The sequence below is a fragment of the Brachyistius frenatus genome, unplaced genomic scaffold (genome assembly GCF_029030835.1).
Source record: "Brachyistius frenatus isolate BFR_SWC_R1_liver_20210118 unplaced genomic scaffold, ASM2903083v1 Contig_124, whole genome shotgun sequence".
Lineage (NCBI taxonomy): Eukaryota > Metazoa > Chordata > Actinopteri > Embiotocidae > Brachyistius > Brachyistius frenatus.
Genome location: NW_027210723.1, coordinates 388,428 through 407,175, shown reverse-complemented (window position 1 = coordinate 407,175; position 18,748 = coordinate 388,428). Strand labels below are relative to the sequence as shown.

The 18,748-nt window shown below is 40.6% G+C and overlaps 1 protein-coding gene across 15 annotated transcripts in view; it reads left to right on the top strand.

Annotated features, from left to right (window-relative positions):
- dst (dystonin) overlaps positions 1-18,748 on the top strand; it is a 103,649-nt gene that overhangs the window by 41,670 nt on the left and 43,231 nt on the right. For all 15 annotated transcript variants that reach the window (XM_069713963.1, XM_069713968.1, XM_069713966.1 and 12 more), the window contains 16 exons: positions 53-178; positions 275-427; positions 523-677; positions 832-958; positions 1,098-1,281; positions 1,924-2,081; positions 2,180-2,358; positions 2,475-2,613; positions 2,695-2,888; positions 2,996-3,158; positions 3,262-3,345; positions 3,560-3,667; positions 3,769-3,867; positions 10,139-10,285; positions 11,755-11,843; positions 11,929-12,037. In XM_069713963.1, the coding sequence (XP_069570064.1) occupies positions 53-178; positions 275-427; positions 523-677; positions 832-958; positions 1,098-1,281; positions 1,924-2,081; positions 2,180-2,358; positions 2,475-2,613; positions 2,695-2,888; positions 2,996-3,158; positions 3,262-3,345; positions 3,560-3,667; positions 3,769-3,867; positions 10,139-10,285; positions 11,755-11,843; positions 11,929-12,037 (2,214 nt within the window). The remainder of the gene's footprint in view (positions 1-52; positions 179-274; positions 428-522; positions 678-831; positions 959-1,097; positions 1,282-1,923; positions 2,082-2,179; positions 2,359-2,474; positions 2,614-2,694; positions 2,889-2,995; positions 3,159-3,261; positions 3,346-3,559; positions 3,668-3,768; positions 3,868-10,138; positions 10,286-11,754; positions 11,844-11,928; positions 12,038-18,748) is intronic.

Here is an 18,748-nt window from a genome sequence, read left to right as displayed (position 1 = left end):
ATTTTACAGAGTGCATTTGTGTGTAACAGATAATTTCACATCCTTCGTGCAGTTTTTCAGTGATGCCAAAGAGTCCATGGACTACCTGAAGAGCCTGCAAGATTCCATTCAGAGTAAATACAGCTGTGATCAAACAAGCAGCCTTCACAGACTGGAGGATCTCATTCAGGAGTCCATGGTAAACTCACAGAAAGATATGAAGTGTGTGCATGTGGAGGTAGTTGCAAATAACAATAAAGAATATTATATTTCTTTTGTGTGTGTGTGTCTTTAGGATGAGAAAGAGCAGCTTCTTCAGTACCGCAGCACTGTAGCTGGGTTAGTGGGCAGGGCCAAAAATATTGTGCAGCTCAGACCCAGGAACCCCGACAGTCCCGTGAGATCCTCCATCCCTGTTAAAGCAATCTGTGATTACCGTCAGATAGAGGTAGTGTTGTCTGTGTCACATTACACAACATTTATTCTCGGTTTATTTCAAGATTATATAATAAATCTCTACTCTGTATATCACAACTCTTTCAGATTACCATTTATAAAGAGGATGAGTGTGTTTTGGCCAACAACTCTCACCGGGCTAAGTGGAAAGTCATCAACCCAGCAGGGAACGAGGCCATGGTGCCCTCTGTTTGCTTCACCGTGCCTCCACCCAACAAAGATGCTGTTGATATGGCTGCAAGGTGAGATGCTAGGATTTATTTTTGATCTTGTGTTTCCTGCTCTTAAAAATAATAATTAAGTTTATGCTTTGACTTTAAAAGCAAATAAATGCATTTGTTCTGGTGGCCACACTTTCTTGGGATACTTTATTGTTACCTCTTGTTTTTCCTGCAGAATTGAGCAGTTATACCAGAATGTCCTGGCACTGTGGCACCACTCCCACATCAACATGAAGAGCGTGGTGTCCTGGCATTATCTAATGGCCGACATACGAGCCATCCGCAACTGGAATGTTGCCTCGGTATGCGACACTTTGCTTTCAGTCACGCTTTTGAACACCCTCTGATTATCATTTCTGATTATCAGACTCAGCTTTGCTGATCATTGTTCAAGTAAGCTTGTTTATCTTATTTCCACTTTTATTTCTCTAACCACTCCAGATAAAGACCATGTTACCGGGTGAGCATCAGCAGGTCTTGAGCAACTTGCAGTCTCACTTCGAAGAGTTCCTGGATGACAGTGAGGAGTCAGAGGTATTCACAGTGGCAGACTGTGCACAGCTGGAGAGAGACGTGGCAGCCTGCAAGGAGTACTACCAGGAACTGCTCCGATCAGCAGAGAGAGGCAAGGCTTAAATTCCCTTCCCCTCCGTCCTGACAAGGAGCCTCTGGTGTATATTGATCACGACACAGCAAGGGAAACAGCCTTAATGCCTTAAGAGCAGTCTCCAGAGACGTGGTTGGCTTTGCTTTGAATCTGAAACAGATGCCGGTGTGCTGTTAATGTTAAGAGTTTTAATATCTGGAGAAAAAATACACAGTATTTGTTGTTGCACAGGTCTGTGTGCATAAACAGGTGAACATATATAGGCATACAAAGTCATTGACATATATACCCACTCATTTAAAAACAAAAACAAAAGTTCTCATTGTATTAAAATAATTTCCCAAGTGTGTGTATGACTTCACCTAAGGAGTATGCACAGTAATTTAGCTGCATTGCATCATACTTGACCTTATATTGTGATAATGATGCCACCTAGAGGTAAACTGTCAGTTTATGCAGGTTTAAAATTCCATTTGTTTTATTACATTGGCTATCGAATAGTTGCGATTTTCAAATGAAATTCAATCAATACAATTTTGTTTGCAATAGGTGTTTTTTTTTTTTTTAATAATACAACAAAACTGCCCTGTCACTGTTTTAAACATATTATAAGGCTCTTTTTAAGAATATTCTATCATTTCTTTTTTTTCTGGTAAGCAGAGGAACACGAGGAGTCGGTGTACAATCATTACATCTCTGAAATACGCAACTTCCGAATGCATCTGGAGGCTCATGAGGAACACCTTATCAGGCAAATCCGCACCCCGCTGGAAAGAGATGACCTGGAGCAGAGTCTGCAGCGCATCACAGAGCACGAGGTACACATCTGGGGATCAATAGTCATTGAACATATTAAAACTTGACAGTGTTGTTATTTTAAATTGTCATTTTTTTCCCCCCTCGTGCCACTTTGCAGAAGAAGACGGCAGAGCTGAATAAGTTGAAGCAGGATCTGGATGTCATGAAGGAGAAGTGCGAGCTGTTCCTCAGACAGGCTGCAGGTTCTCCGTCTGTACCAACGCTTTCCTCTGAACTCACTGTCCTCATTCAAAGCATGAGCCAAGTTTACTCCATGTCTGCCATTTATATGGAGAAGTAAGATTCCCCCTCATTGTTACAAAGCAATTCAGATACATATTTGTAATATAACTAAGTATTAATCAATAAGTAATAAGTATTAAAACTAAAGAGTTGTTTCTTCTCTTTTGCAGACTGAAAACAGTGAGTTTAGTGGTGAAACACAGTCAGAGTGCAGAGGCTCTCGTCAAGGCCTACGAATCCAAACTCTACGAAGAAGATGCTATGAACTCTGATGTCAAATCCATCGAAAGTGTCATTTGTACCCTGAAGGTAATCTACTATTTGCAACATTTGACTAACATTAGAAATATTTTTAGTTCATTTAGTAATCCTTCCTCTGTCTGATCTCAGCATTGGCGGACGGAGATCGACGAGAAGCAGGAGGTGTTCCATGACATGGAGGATGAGCTGCAGAAAGCGCGTGTCATCAGCGACCGCATGTTTAAGGCCCACAATGAGCGCGACTTTGATCTGGACTGGCACAAGGAGAAGGCAGATCAGCTGAGTGAGAGATGGCAGAACATTCACTCCCAGATTGATAGCAGGTTATTGTTTTTTGGATTTTTTGTTTTGTTTTTTTGCAATGAAACAATTACAACATAAGTGTGCAAACTTTATATAGTACTCATTGAGGGTATCTTATTCATTTCAGACTGCGGGACCTGGATGGTATCAGCAAATCTCTGAAACACTACAGAGACTCTTACAGCAGTCTTGATGAATGGGTTAGAGAAATGGAAGCAGAACAGCTAAAGGCCCAAGAAAACAAACCAGAAGATAGCAAGGCACTTGCTGAGCTGTTGAACAAGCAGAAGGTAGGACAAAACTGGACACTACATTACACTAAAATAACGACACATATGTATATGTATACACATATGTATATGTATACATATGTTGAAAGTATGTGTTTTTCAGATCATTGTCGCTGAAATTGAACAAAAACAGAACAGAATTGATGAGTGCCAAAAGTACTCGGAGCAGTACTCCTCTGCCATTAAGGTAAAGTAATTTATTTGTACCCTTTTTTAATTACTGATAAGCCCTTACTTCAGAGTTTTGAGAGTTAAATAAAAAGTAGGAATTTACAGGATATTGTTGTAATTAATTATAACCTCTTCTTCTTATTTATTCAAATGTTTGCTGGAAGAAGACTGGGCAATGATCTTAACTAAAAAACAACAACCCTGTAACCTTTCATATAAATGTTTTATAGGACTATGAACTTCAGCTGATGACATTCAGGGCAATGGTTGACTCCCAACACAAATCTCCTCTGAAGAAACGGAAGATGCAGAGCTCGTCAGATGCCATTCAGCAGGAGGTGAAACTTCTTTTTGACTTTGTCATCAAAGGAAATTAGTTCTGTCTGAACAATACCTGCTCAATGACATACTTGCTTGTGTTTGTTTTAATCCCTTACAGTTTATGGATCTCCGCACCCGGTACACTGCTCTTGTGACTCTTATGACACAGTATGTGAAGTTTGCCAGTGAAACACTGAAGAGAACTGAAGACGAGGAGGTGAGCTATTCATATTGTAATACTGCCTGTCCTTCTACTTTTACAGCGGTTTATGCAGCACATTTTCAACTTTTGGGCCTGTTTGGTCTCCAAAAGTTATGATGCCATTTCAACTCTATCTGTACATTTTTCATGTTTCTGACTTCTTCTGTTTTGCATCAACCTGGTTTATTACCTCATTAAGAAGTAGTGAATCATCAAATCAACTAACAGACAAAAACACTTGCAGACTTGCTACTCTTTATCCTCCTCGACTCCAAGGGTTATTTCTCTGGTTATGTATGGTAAGCTCATCATGGAAGAAGACAGTTTGCTTCCTTGCACAAGAGAAGCAAAGGAACTGCAGAAAAGCAATGCATGTCTGCATGTGCAGTAACTCCTTGCTGGTGATTGTAACTTGCTGGGAGGTGACAACATTCTAAATCTTTTGCCTTTGTGGGGGAAAAAAGCCTCTCCTGGAGTTTGTGCAGTTGTTTGTGACTGAAATTGTTTTACAAGTTCAGGATTAGATGGAAATGGTGCTTTAATCTAATCAGGGCAATTCAATTCATCTAATTATAAGATGTGTCAAATGTGATATTTAACATGTTTAGCTATTCACAATATTACTGTCTTTATGCTTTCATAGAAACTATGCATTGTTGAAGTTGCAAATCCCCAGAGAGGTTACTTTACAATATAATTTCAGTTCATTTTTAAATTTCTACTTAAATGTGAAGCAGTGGATGACTTGTTTTTTTTTTCACATTATAGAACAGAAAGGCTTTTGAAAGAGCAGAGAATGAAAAAAGGACAGAGAGCATGGAGCTCCAAAAAGCTACAGAGGTAGTAGAGATTAGTCAACTTCAGCAACGGGTCCAGGAACAGGACACTTTGCTCAATGAAAGACAAGCACAGTTGGAAAAGTTGGAAGGAGAAATAGAAACAAAACAGAAGACAATTGATGATCTAAACTTTCAGAAATCACAGCTTGAGCATGATGTTAATCAGTATCGCACTAAACTAGAGATAGTGGTTAAAGACAAAGCTGCGAGTGAGCAGGAATTAAGACACACAAAGCTGTTAATGGAGCAGTCAGAGTCCACGTCATCATTGGCTCAGAAGAAACTAGAGGACCTCATAAAGAAAACAAATGATGATCAAAATGTTAAGACACAGAGCCCCAAACTTCAGAGAAAAATAAATGTGGAGGAAGATGACTTTGTAGCTGAGGAGGAGTCGCAAAGTCAAGTCCAGGCTAAAAGAAATGATCTGGCACAGCAGCCTCAGGTGTTTGAGAGCCAGTCAGCTGTCGACAGTGAGCCTGAGTCATCTGCAGTTAGAGAAAAGGACAGCATGATGGCAGATGTCCTGCAGCAGAAACTAGAGGAACTAGTCCTGGTCCAGCAAAAAGTCAGAATGGCTGAAGAAAACACACAGGGTTATAAAAAGCTGTTGGATGACAGCAATGACAGACTGAAGAAACTTCAGATAGACATGGAAACTGAAAGGATCAACCTGAGACAGAAATCAGAGAATCTCCAGGAGGAAACCCAGAACATGAAGAAATCCATCAATGAACTTCAAGAAGAAATCCGATCTCTCCAAAGAACAAAAATGTCATTGGAACAAAATGTTTTTTTCCAAACCACTGAAGTGGAAGGCCTTAAAGAACAGCTGAAGATCACACAGGGAGAACTGCATAAGAAAAGCTCCATTGAGCAGGAAAACAGTTATAAGATTAGCAACTTGGAAGAAGAGGTGGCTTCTAAACAGGCAGCAATAGATCAGCTGAAGTTTAAATGCAATGACCTGACGAGGCTGAATGTTTCCTCTGACAGTGATATTAGAGGTCTGCAGATCCAAACCGAGTCACTGGAAAAAGAGAGATCATTTTCTGAACAAAAGATCAAGTCTTTAAAGAAAGAGCTAGACAGCTGGAAACAGCAGCTGCAAACAGCCAATGAAGAAAACATGTCAGTGAAAAGATCTGAGCAGGGACTGCAGCACAAATGTAAAAACCTTGAAGCAGAACTCCAAAAAAGGGAATTAGTTGCCTCTCAACTGCAGAAAAAATTAGACGAGTTAAAGCAAATAAATATGGAGAATGAACAGAATCTGAAAAATGTAAGAGCAAAACTTGATCAGGTGATGGTGGAAGCTGACAGCAAGGATCAGCAAATTACAATCTTCAAGTCTCAGGTTGAAGGCACCAAGTCACAGGTCAGAATCATTGAGGAGGAGCTAAATAAGAAATCTCAGACCTCCCATGAGCTTCAAATTAAACTGCAAGATTACAGCGAGGAGATAAAGAAAGTGACTGAACTGCAGGAGAAAATCCAAACCCTCAATTCAAACATTGCCAATTATGAGAAAGAAATGGAAAACCTCAAACTGGAGTTGAAGTCCCTCTTCGCTGAGAAGAATTCAGCAAATCAAAAGGTCCATGTGCAAAATGCTGAAATCACTAATTTGAACGTAATTCTGAATAAAAAGAATGCAGATCTGCAAGAAGAATCTGCTGAGAGTCAAAAATATCTTAATAAAGTCAAGGCTTTAGAAGACGACTTATTCAAACACAAGTACAGCTTTAAAGATTTGAATAGCAGCTCAGGGAAAGTTGCAAAAAACGTAAAGCATGAAATCTACACTCTTCAAGACGATAAAAGAGCAACAGAAAGGGAAGTTGAGAACTTGAATGTTAAAATTTCAGAGTTAAGCTCCTCTCTACAGAGAACAAAAGATGAATTGGTAAAAGAGACCATAGAAAGAAAAATCAAAGAATCCAAACTAATCCAGCTCGAGACTCAGCTTAATAAAAATCAAGTAACCATCAAAGAAGTGATGTCTAGCTCTGACAAGTCCCGATCAAATCTTCAACATGAGAACTCAATCCTGAAGAGGGAGAAAGCTGAGGCCTTTGAGAAAAACATGTCATTGGAATCTGAAGTCAGAACGCTGAAGGATAAGCTGCAAAGTGCCCAAACAGAGGCTGAGCAAAAGCAAAAAGCAAACTCTGTGCTTCAGCTGAAGTCCCAGCAGATGGAAGAACAGCTGGAAAAGTGCAAGAAAATGCTAGAGGAATTAAAGAGTAAACTGGAGCTTCAGAAAGAGGGCTATGAGAAGCAGCTGTCGCTGGTGCAGACAGAACTAGAGAAAAAACTAATTTTACTGCAGTCTAAAATCACAAATGAAAGTGAGAAACCCGTCACAAATCAGTCACAATTAGCAGAGAAGCTTAACAAGTATTTCAAACAAGATGTAACGCAGACAAAAATGATGGAAGCAAAACAATCAATGGACCAACAGGTGCAACTGCAAACCAAAATGGACAAACTGCAGCAAGAGAAAACAAAGCTTGGGCAAGACCTGTCAAAAGCTAAATCGGAAATTGCCCAACTCGAGGGAGATAAAATCAAACTCAACTCAAAAATCAGTGCTTTACAGAGTCTTGGCAATGAATCCAGAACATTTGAACAGATGTTAAAGGATAGTGAGTGGAAACTGACGCTGAAAGAAAATGAGGCCAAATCTTTTCGGGAACAAATTGAGGCGTACGTCAAAGAGGTTAAAAGTCTTCAGGAAAAGCTCTTCACACGCAGAGTGGAACTGACTGAAACCAGCCGCCAGTATGTGACAGACAACAAGGCAGATTTGTTGAAGGGGGACATGAACGTGCTGCAGAAAATGACGTCCTCAAATGAATGTGCAAAATGCAACATGGAGAGGATTCTCAAAATGAAAGAGTCCTCAGAGGTACGAATGAAGTTATTACTGCAGCATAATATTAATTTTTTTTTCAGATACAGTATTCTTAAATGTAATACAATCTTACTAATTGACTATTGTTTATTATTTATTGTAATATTTATTCAGTAATTGTAGCTTTATCTGTGAATTGTAGTCTTCTGTGACTTAATAGTTCTTCCAATGTCACATCTACAGATGACAACAGTGGAGAAAGAAAAGCTTCTTGAAGGAATTAAACAAGTCAGACAAGATAAAACGGAAGTCATTCACAGCCAAAGTCTTCAACACGATTCAACTAAGAACATTTTGATTAGTTCTTCTCATCCAACTTCCACCCCCACACAAAAAGACATGCAAATTGTGACTCCCAAGAGCCATGCTAAGTCTGATTCACCCATTACTGTGACAACACAGGGATACATGGCTCTGTGTGGACTAACAGCCCAACAGCCAAATGAAACGAGCCTCAGCAGGACAAGAACATATAAAATCACAGAAACCTATGAAACTGTAAACAGTACGAGTACAACAGACCACGATGGAAAACAGAGTGTGACGTATTCGACCTCCCAAAAGCTCCCAGAACTCAAAGGGAGTGCAAATATTCAAAGCTCAATCAAATTCATGTTTCTGGATGAAGAGGTTCGGCGTAAGTTGGAGATGGGCCTCATTACAGCCGAACAGGTGCAAGCGTTGCATGTTCAGCACACTGGCAAACCAACTGCTATTGCTGGAGTTTATGTGGAGTCGAGCAAGAAAAAGATATCCTTCCTAGAAGCTGCTGAAAAGGGCTTCCTAGCAAAGACATACGCACTTGAGTTTCTCGAAGCCCAGGCTGCAACAGGAAGCCTTACAGATCTGACCACAGGACAAACACACTCAGTGGCTGAGGCCTTGGAGAGAGGCATCATAGATACAAGCCTGAAAGATAAACTGATAGAGGCTGAGAAAGCTATTTGCGGCTACTTCTATAAGGGCAAGAAGTTGTCTGTGTTTCAGGCAATGGATGAAAGGATTCTCGATAGATACAAAGGAAAGAAGATCCTTGAGGTACAGGTTGCTACGGGAGGACTAATAAACCCAGAGAGTGGTGTCAGGGTGCCAGCTTGCATTGCTGTTGATCAGGGTCTTTTGAACAAAGAGACTCAGCAGAGTTTGTGTGATCCAGTCAGCAACCCCAAAGGTTTCCACAACCCTGACACTGGACAGAAGGCATACTACTCTGAAATACTCAAGACGTGCTTGTATGACATCGATGGTGGTGTGTTTCTCTTCCCTTTTGGTGAGAGACACCTTACGAACACGTCTCCTACGAGTTCTCACAGAGTGTCGGTTGTCAACAGCAGCTTTGGCTCTGAAATGTCAGCGTATGAAGCATTCAAGGGGAAACGCATCGACAGGAGGACATATCTGTTTCTGTCACAGCAGGAAAGTGAATGGCAGGAGAAGTCCATAGTTGGCCCCAGTGGAAGTCCACTTCACATCATTACTGATGCCAAAAGTGGAAGGCAACTCTGTATAGAGTCCGCCCTGAGTCAAAGGTTTCTTGAATCGTCTGAGCTTGAAAGCTATCACAGTGGGCTTCTTAGTATCTATGAGATTGTGGACGTCATATTTTCGAGAATGGTTGTTGTGGAAGATGTTAACAGCCCCATCGCTGGTCTGTGGGACATCACTCGGAAGAAGAGGCTCTCGGTTCTTCAGGGTTTTCAGCAGGGCTTTACTGACAGAGCTACTGCCTTAAGGCTTTTAGAGGCCCAGGCCTGCACTGGAGGTATCTTTGACCCCTCCTCTGGGGAGAAAGTTCCTCTTTCTGAGGCTCTTAAAAGAGGTCTTTTAGATGAGGCATTGAGTCAGCAGCTCCAGCAGTTCGAGCAGGCATTTAATGGCATTATTGACCCAAAGACTGCAAAGACTGTGTCCATTTCCCAGGCTGTTCAGGAAAATCTCTTCCCAAAGGACGCGGGTTTCCGCTGCATTGAATTCCAGCTCCTGACTGGAGGACTGATAAATCCAGACACTCACGACAGAGTCTCACTCGAAGAAGTCATTCAGAGCGGCCTTGCCGACAAAGTCACTGCTGCAGTTCTTAAAGACGAGAAGTTTCACTCCAAAAGCCTCAACTGTCCAAAGACCAGGAGAAGAATCACGTTCAAAGAGGCGCTTGAAAGAAGCGTGTACGACTGCCACACGGGGTTAAGGTTACTGGAGGCTACAAGAGTTCATGGCTTTGGAGCCAAATCTACATTTCATTATGTTTGGGCATATAAGTAAACGTCTGTATATATATGGTGATAGCATGAAAGCAAAACCTGTAAATTTCCTTTGGTTTTATTCTGACTTTATTTTTTACGTCACTGTTGAATGTTCACACACACATTTCAATACTGTAGTTGATGCAAGTTTTGGTGTTTTTAGCCTGAATATGAATGTATATTAACATTGCAGGTCGCAGTTCGGCTTCCTTTCATCTTTCTTTTTTTTTAATTTCCTGTAGCAAAGTTAACCATCTTGTTAAAAAACCCATCTGTTTGGATTTTAGAGATCTGTTGATGAGGAGAAGAGAGAGCACGGTGATAAAGTTAGCAAACTTTTGCACTGGATGTCCAATGTGAAACAGGCCGTGAGCAATGATGGGAAAGCTCTGAAAGATAGTAATGCCAACACAGACGCGTCTAATAAGCCCCAGGTAAATAATGTGTTTGTTTTTGGTGTGTCGCTCAGTTTTTTATAATGCTTGCTCGTACACGAGAGAAAACTTGGGTTTAATGGTGAAAAGTATTTTTCTAATCAAAATGATATCACAGCCCTTTGCTATCACAATGCATAATTTCTAATAAAAACACAATGCCTAACTTCTGATTCATTTAATCCATATATGTTTCACTATGGGCAAAGATTTCTTATTCTCCCTCACTTAGCTTACAAAGCTTTGGTTGATATTATAGATATCATTATACATACGATTATTTCAGTCACCGCCAACTATTTCATTAACAACACATGTATAAGTTGCACAAGCACTTACATTTCAGCCCCTCAGTGACCAATAAACCACATCAGCTCCATAGGTTCTTGAAATATTAAAACAAAATTTGGATTCCCCCCTCCCCCCGTTTGTCTAAAGATACATACTGTACAAATGGCCCAAAGCTGACATTATTCAACTGAACTTTATCGGAAATTTGAAATATCACTGCAGTGAATCACAATACCAATCTGACTGTTTGAAAAGTGCTGGCAATCAGTTTGGTGAATCTTGGAAACATAATTCAATCTATTCAATGTATACGAATAAGTGGAAGAATATATAATGTGAATGCATTAAAGGAGTGAAGGCAACCAATCCTCATTGCTCACTTGCCAAAAATGTTATGTTTGGAACCAGACTTATTTTATGTTACTTTTTACATAGAGGTCAGTTTGCATCTCTGTGGCCAGTGACTGAGTTAAAATCATTAACTTAAATTGAGCTGAACCATGTAAATTTACAACAGAACGCTCACATAGTCCAATATTTTATTTGTATTACAAATCAAATGTAGCAGTTTTTGATACTGTAATTCTTATTTTTTTTCAAATACATGTTGCACACAATAAATATCTAATTCATCAATGAAAGTGTAATAGTGGCAGCTTTGGACTTCCTGTTCTGTCTTATCTGACTGTGCTCTTCACCACACTAATAAGTATTGCTAATATTCTGTCCCTCAATCTAAAGGTGTGAAAAACGAGTTATGCAAAAAGCTGTGAAATATATCATTACCACAAATTAAAGCCTCGAAAAGGACCATAGAGTTGAATCAAGTCTGTGTTAGTACATTCTGAACAGAGTTTAATACATATATGACATACATGTTTATTACATAATTGTTGGATTGGATTGAATTATTATGTGCAGGGTTTTGTATTTTATCCAGTCACTGTAGTGTACAGTATGTGTTCATTATTTGACACATTTCATATATATAAGTCAGTTGAAAAATGTAATTTAATCTTTAAAAATAATTTGTACGTATGCATCTGTGAGCTTTGTTTCCTTGTCTCCTATTATTAGACTCCTGACTAAAATGTTGTACAACTACTTAAAGAGTAGTCACACAAAAGTGGAGTCATTGTACATATAAAGTATTAATATGTCCCTGTTTGCTGTTGTAGGTGTCAGTCGAGGAAATGGTCACTAAAAAGGAACAAATTGCAGAAGCACTGAGGGCCACACAAATGATGCTGAACAAACACAGTGACAAGTAAGTCTGGTTACTGTCACTTGCATGCATAAGCCTTATCCACTGTTAAAACTCTGAACTGCATCATTTGCATTTTGTCTTACAGAATGACGGAGGAGGAAAGACAGAAGGCGCAGGAGCAGCTGAAGTTGCTCAATCAGGCCTACAACGAACTCTCCCAGCAGTGTTCAGATCAGACGACCTCTGCAGAAGAGGTTGGACACCAGGCTCTGTGTTTGAATGGGTGTTACAATGTGTTAGAAAATAGTGCCACCTGATGTTCAGTTGCATGACTAACCATTGCCCTCTTTTCCTGAGTACAGTGTGAGCAGTTTTCTCTTGCATCTCCCATTTCATCCCCTTTACACTGAATTATTAGGGACAGAAACTGAAATTTGTGCAAACGAAGCCTGAGAATCTGAGTATGCTGTAAACATGCTTGATAGCACCCAGCTTTGGTCTGATATGTCACTATTATCAATGTGCCTTGAGCTCTCAGAGTTCAGCAGGATAACAGATATGATGCAGAACCTTACAGTATGCCATGTGACTAACTACACTCTTTTTGCAAGACGCTGGACACTGCATTCCCAGATGCATGATAGCCTTAAATGTATTGTCTGTCACTCTCCTGTTGCAAACCTCTTGCAGTCTTGCTCTTGTTCACACGATGTTTTAACAAGCCCATGTTTGTGTGGTGGTGAGTAAAGATTTTGTCTAACTTTTGAATATTTGAAGTGCAAATTTGACATAAAGAATACAGATTTAGAAGTTAAAGCCAGGTAAGTAAGTTGTCATGCTTTCATTTTCTGCAGGACTTCGAAACCACTGATTGGACTGGGACTGGAACCATGAGCGGCCTGATTGATCAGATGACTTGGGTCACTTTCCCTGACGCCCACATGACCTCCGACCTCTCTGAGTCTGTGTCTCATGTCCGTCTGGACTGGGGTGATTCTCCCACACCAGAGCTCATGTACACATCAACACTGAACCACTGGCCAGAGTTAAATGAAGCAAACAAGTGCATACAGAGCTCCCATGTCTCCTCTGTGTCCCTGTCTGACATGGCAGCAGCTAGGGAGGGATCCACACGTGAAGATTTGGTTATCAAGATAATAGAGGTCAACCAAGTCAGTGACGGAGTGAAGGTGTGCTACACAGGCGACACACTGACCCTGGAGAAGGCATTTCAGTGTGGCTTGATTCCTGCTTCTGTCTATGTAAAGCTCCTTCAGAGGCAAAGGTCCTGTCAGGATGCGATGAATCATGACACTGCGGAAAATGTGTCTCTCTTAGAGCCCGGGGAAGAAGTCGAACCTTGTGAGGTTAAGAGACTAATATTAAAGTGCCTTAGCGGAAATAACTCACAGACCTCAGGGAGGAATATTAACACTCTGAGGTCTGTTTGTGATGGTTTAAACAATCAGGAGACCACGTTGGGGCTGTTAGGTACTGAGGTGGGTGTAGGTGACCCCAAAGAAGGTCAAAATGGTGATGGGCTGAAGGTAGATGCGGCTGTTCAGTGTGATTTGATGAGCTCTAGCAGCACGCTCACTGTGCTGGGAAATCATCAGCAGTTTATGGGACTTGTGTTGCCTCAGTCTGGGGAAAACCAAACTGTGTCCACCTCCTTCCAGTACGACCAACACACCACCACCAGTGAGTTCATCAGCAGACTGTTTAGTAATCGAGGAAAAATAGCAGCTTTTTACATTCCAGAAAACTCTGAGGTGATAGATTTCCCCTCCGCCATTCAAAGTGGTATGATTGACAGCCGCACAGCAGAGGTTCTGAGGTCTATAGAGATTCCTGAGGAGTTTCCTGATGTTGATCACCTTCACGAAAAGTTTGCATCTTGGCTTGTGTATAAAAAACTCACAGTTGATGGGTGGCATCATGCTGCAGATGGTTCAGAAGTTAACATCCCCTCGCCCGCAGAGGCAGAGCAGTTATTCATCTCCTACTTGATGATGAACAGTTATGTTGACCCAACGTCAGCACAGAGGGTTTTGATACTCGATAGTCAGTTAACTGAAATGGCTCGAGCTTTTCTTGAAGACCCAGTATTATCTGAAAACACAGATCGAAATTTGACTCATCTGAACATAAATGCCAATAATCTTTCTAAACAGTACACTTCAGAGATGCCACTTCACATAAATGAGGACACAGAGGACTTAACAAAAAACACAAAACACATTTTTGATCCTCACCATTATGTTTCCTCGGTCGATGGGAGAATTACCTTTGATGAAAATGAAAAACAAGCCTTTGAACCTCCGACTTTTGTTTCCTCAGGGAATGTGATAATTACCTTCAATGAAAAAGCAAATGACAAACCTCGAGATAAAGATTGTGTCAGGGGCGCTGGCATGGAAACCACAGAACCTGCTGTTATGGAGGAAACCGTGTTTCCAAACTGCAGAGAGTCGAATACATTTAAAGAAAGTGGAATTTATGGAAATAGTTTACAAATTGATGTTGGAGCTGCTGCGAGTGGAGGCTTTGATATTCCAACATCTTTAGAAATGTCGGTCCCTCCCACAGTATGTTCTGTGAAAAGCAGAAACATTGACTCACCACACACGATGTTTGAGTCTTCATTTAAATCTTGCCATCAGACACTACCCCACTACGATGCTGAGTCACTGTGCAGTGAATCAGGAAGTTTCAGTGTTAACCAAGATGAGTTTTTCTGCTCAGAGGACATGGAGGGTGAAAGTGAGCGTGATCACATTATTCAACTTCTGAAAACCCAAATGGAGGAAAGAGGCATTTTGGATGTCACCTCTGGGAGACGTTATGACCTGGAGGAAACTTTTAATAAGGGATTAGTAGATGAGAAGACATTGCTAGACTTGTATGACCTACAGTCAGATGAAGACATAGGTGTCTCAGGAGATGAGGAAGGCTCAATGTCTGTCCTAAAACAGTCAGTGTCAAACATATGTCACACGGAACAGCAGAGCTTTTTGAGGCCCGACTCCAATATTAATATCGATGAGTCATTGCCGTTTGGATTAGATAATGATGAGCTTGTTGACTTCAGTTACAAAGCCAGCATTTACCCAAAATATTATTGCATTCGCTCCACCTCTGAAGATCATAATCTGGGTTTAATAAATATGAATGAAGATGAAAACATGCAGCAGCCGACTGAGATGAAGGTTGCTGCCATGGTGCTTGATTTAACCAATGAGGATGTATATAACAAAGAGATAGAGAATGAAAATAGGAGTGTGGATGTAGATTGTGAGACGAGAGGAAATGTAAAAATGATGAGTCATTATCTGCATCATCCCCTTCCGTCAGATAGCAACCGCGAGCCTCTGATGATTTCACCCTCCTCATGGAGTCCGGTTACTGAAGAATGTATTCATCACGGAGACAGACTGCCTGTACTGGATGAAGACAGTGACTCAGAGGTTCTAATCGATAGTCATCTGACAGATAGTGCTGATGTTTTCAGTGTTTTCATAGAAGAGGCTGCTCCTACAACCCAGTCACATCCATCCAGTTTGAGTGACATGACCTCCAGCATCAATACTGATTCTGAAAGACAGACTCAAAATGTCACTTCTACTTACTACTCTTGTAAAGCTGACAGCTTACCCACTGATAATGTTATATTCAGAGCTGGATATGATGCTGAAGTGGGGAATCAGGCAGTTAGTGAAAGTGAATTAGGCTTGTCCGCATCATATCCCAATGTTTTGTGTGGGAAAACTCAAATGGAGAATGACACAAGTACTGCTCTGTCACCTTGGGACTATGAGAGATCTTTGAGTGCAGATTACTCATTGCCCAGGGATTTGGTTGAAAGTGCAATCATTTCAGTTGCCAGGGGAAATGGTAACTCTGACAAAAACATTGCAGAAGATGGCAGTCAAATCACATTACCTAAGCAAGAAGCACTTCATTCAGAAAGAGATTTTATTGTTGAATCTGAGCCTAGCTGCTGTCAGACAGGTCAGAGCCAGAGTGAACTTGTTTCTGAAAGACCTCCACAACAATTAAACTCCTCCACTCAGTTACCTGATGTTTCTGGTGACAGGATTTCAACAAACTCTGTCGATCACAGGAGCTGTGATGTTGAAGATTTAGTATTGCCAAATAATGACTCAAAGCTCAGTGGTGCAGATGATGTTGAGTTATGCACAGAGAGGCTTTCCCCAGAGAGGCAACATGATGGCCTTTTCAAAGTCACCAGTGATACTGAGCAGCTCTTTGGATCAAGAAAGGAGAAAAAAAATGGAAACATTAATGGAAACATCTGTTTAAATCTGCCAGCTGCACCATCAGGCATTAACTTGGGACAGTCTGACACTAGAATGGGAGAGGAGTCAGTATTTGATATTCAGTCAGAGAAACAACGATTAGATGTTTGTGTTTCTGAGCATCCCCGTGTAGTCACTGATTTCCTGTCAGACAGCGGCGATGCAGCTGCTGCGCCCTCTTCAGCTCCACCTGTGTTTTCTGATACTGGAAACACCAATGCAGATGACCAAGGGGAGATGATTACAAACAGGACTAATGTCAGTGATTTGCAGAAGTCACAAATTCAGGACCTTGAAAGCTCTATTGATATCGGTAAGAATAATTCACAGTCTTTAAATAAAGGCAGTTATCATGAGAGCAACACCCCTCATGGACCGATAGACAGCAGGCACTCAGGTCTTCTCATGGATTCACTAAAGCAAAACGCCCTCATTTTAAACAACAAAGACACTGAAGACTCAGAACCGATATGCCAAGAAGAAGAAGACAGAAAAGAAACAAGAGAACAGTCTGATGCTCCAGATATCCAGCTGCAACTACTGCAGGTTTTTAAAACTGTTTCCTCAAGCCAAGACCTTTCAATGCTTCAGGAAGTGATGGACACTCTGAGCAGCGCTCTGGGGGGAGATTCCCAGGAGGACCAGTGGCACACACTGGAGAGCATCAAGGAGGAGAGCTCAGAGGGAGAGGATGAGGGGTCAGCAGAGGAAGACTTGGGTCTCCGTCGCTCTGCGGAAAATTCTGACCAACCGTCTGCTCAGGTGTCCGACAGCTCTGATGACCGCAAAGCTCAGACGGTCAAAAAGAAGGTACTTTTTTTTTTTTTTTTTCTTCTTCCAGAGATTAGCTCACCCCATCCCTGAGTTGGTAGCATCTGTTCCACATTTGGTTTATGTTTTCTCTTCCTACAGATGTCCTCCATCCAGGATTATTTAGAGTGTGTCGGGCGACTGCAGGATCACATTGATGTTTTGGAAGATGTCAGAAAAGACCTCACAGTCCAGCTACCCACGAGCATGAACATGGAAGAATTGCAGATCCAAATAGACGAATGTCAGGTTAGAAATGAACAATTACAGCCGTATTGTCATCTGTGGTATAAATGGCCAAATACATGTTCTCAATGTTTAATTTCTAATATATTTGAATATATTTTATCATAGTTATTTTTATATGAATGCATTAATTCTTGACCAACTTTATCTTTTATCCAGTCTCTGGAGTCTCAACTTTTGAGAATGGCAGGTGTTCTGTCTGCAGATATGGAGAAAGCCAAACAGCTCTTAAACTCTGCTGATGAGAACATTGCCATACAAATCCACCAGGATTTGGCCTCCACATATTTGGAGTTGGAGCCAAATGTTACTGCTGTTTCACGGATGTGTGCAGAAAGATGTAACTCCCTAATTCAAGCAATGGAAAAGGAAAAGGTCAGTGTTAAGAGAGTAATTAAAATACACTGATGTAACAGCACCATCAGTCATTGACTGCTTTATATGTGATTTCAGGTATGTTTGGAATCGGCATACCAGAAGTATCTCGGGGATCTTAATGAACTTGCACGCCTCATTGAAAAGAACTCTGAGATGCTGGGTGTGGATTTGAGCACATGTGATGTGGACACACTGAAACATTTGAGTGAGCAGAACAAGGTATCTTTAAAGTCCAATAAAAAAAAAAAAAAGTATCATAACTAAGTGGAGAAACATACTCAGCATATGTCCATCTTTTCTTGTTCCAGGACATGGAGAACAATCTGCTCAAAGAAGTCAGGCTCAAATTAGAGGACATCACATTTGATATCCAGTATTTTATCTCTGAGCATGCTCAGTTCCTGAGCCCAGCTCAGAGTAGCTTCCTCCTCAAGTTCCTCAGCACGACTCAGCGAGCATTCAGGGACCAGGTAGAAAGGCTTGGTACACAGAGGAGCGCCTTAGATGTCCTGCTGGACACCAGAGAGAGAGAAAACCAGGAGAAGGTCTGCCTGTGTACACACTCAAAATGTAGCACAGATGTTTCCTTGAAATACAACTATGTAGATATGATTGGTAATTAGTTGAAACTTATTTATGTAGTGGTGGTGTAGAATAGGCTATATAAGCCACGCTATTGGTCAGGTGTCAGAATTTGTACTGTAATTTGTTGAAATGATTTTAATAGTAGGTTTACCCATATTCTGCAGTTCCTTTGTCTGTTATAATTGATTTTTATTGTGATATCCAAATACAAAAAAAAAAAAAAAAAATCCCTTAACTTATCTTTTTAACAGACAGTTAATGTGGCTTCACAACACTGGGTACACATATTTTTTACTTTGTAATAAGTTATCTAAGCCTCAGACTCATTTATTTACACAGTTAATGTGGCTTCACAACACTGGGTACACATATTTTTTTACTTTGTAATAAGTTATCTAAGCCTCAGACTCATTTATTCAATGAAGGAATTACAGGTTAACTATTTTCACTTAAGAAAGAATATTTGAAATATTATATACAATTATTGAAATTCTCTGTTGTGTTTACGTGGGTGTAAATTGAAAAGTGGATTTATATTTCCAAGCATTATTTCTGAGTTGATTTAGTTTGTTTAGTTCAGTATATTTAAGTCAGCTTTATTGATTTCCATTCACAGTATTGAGATTG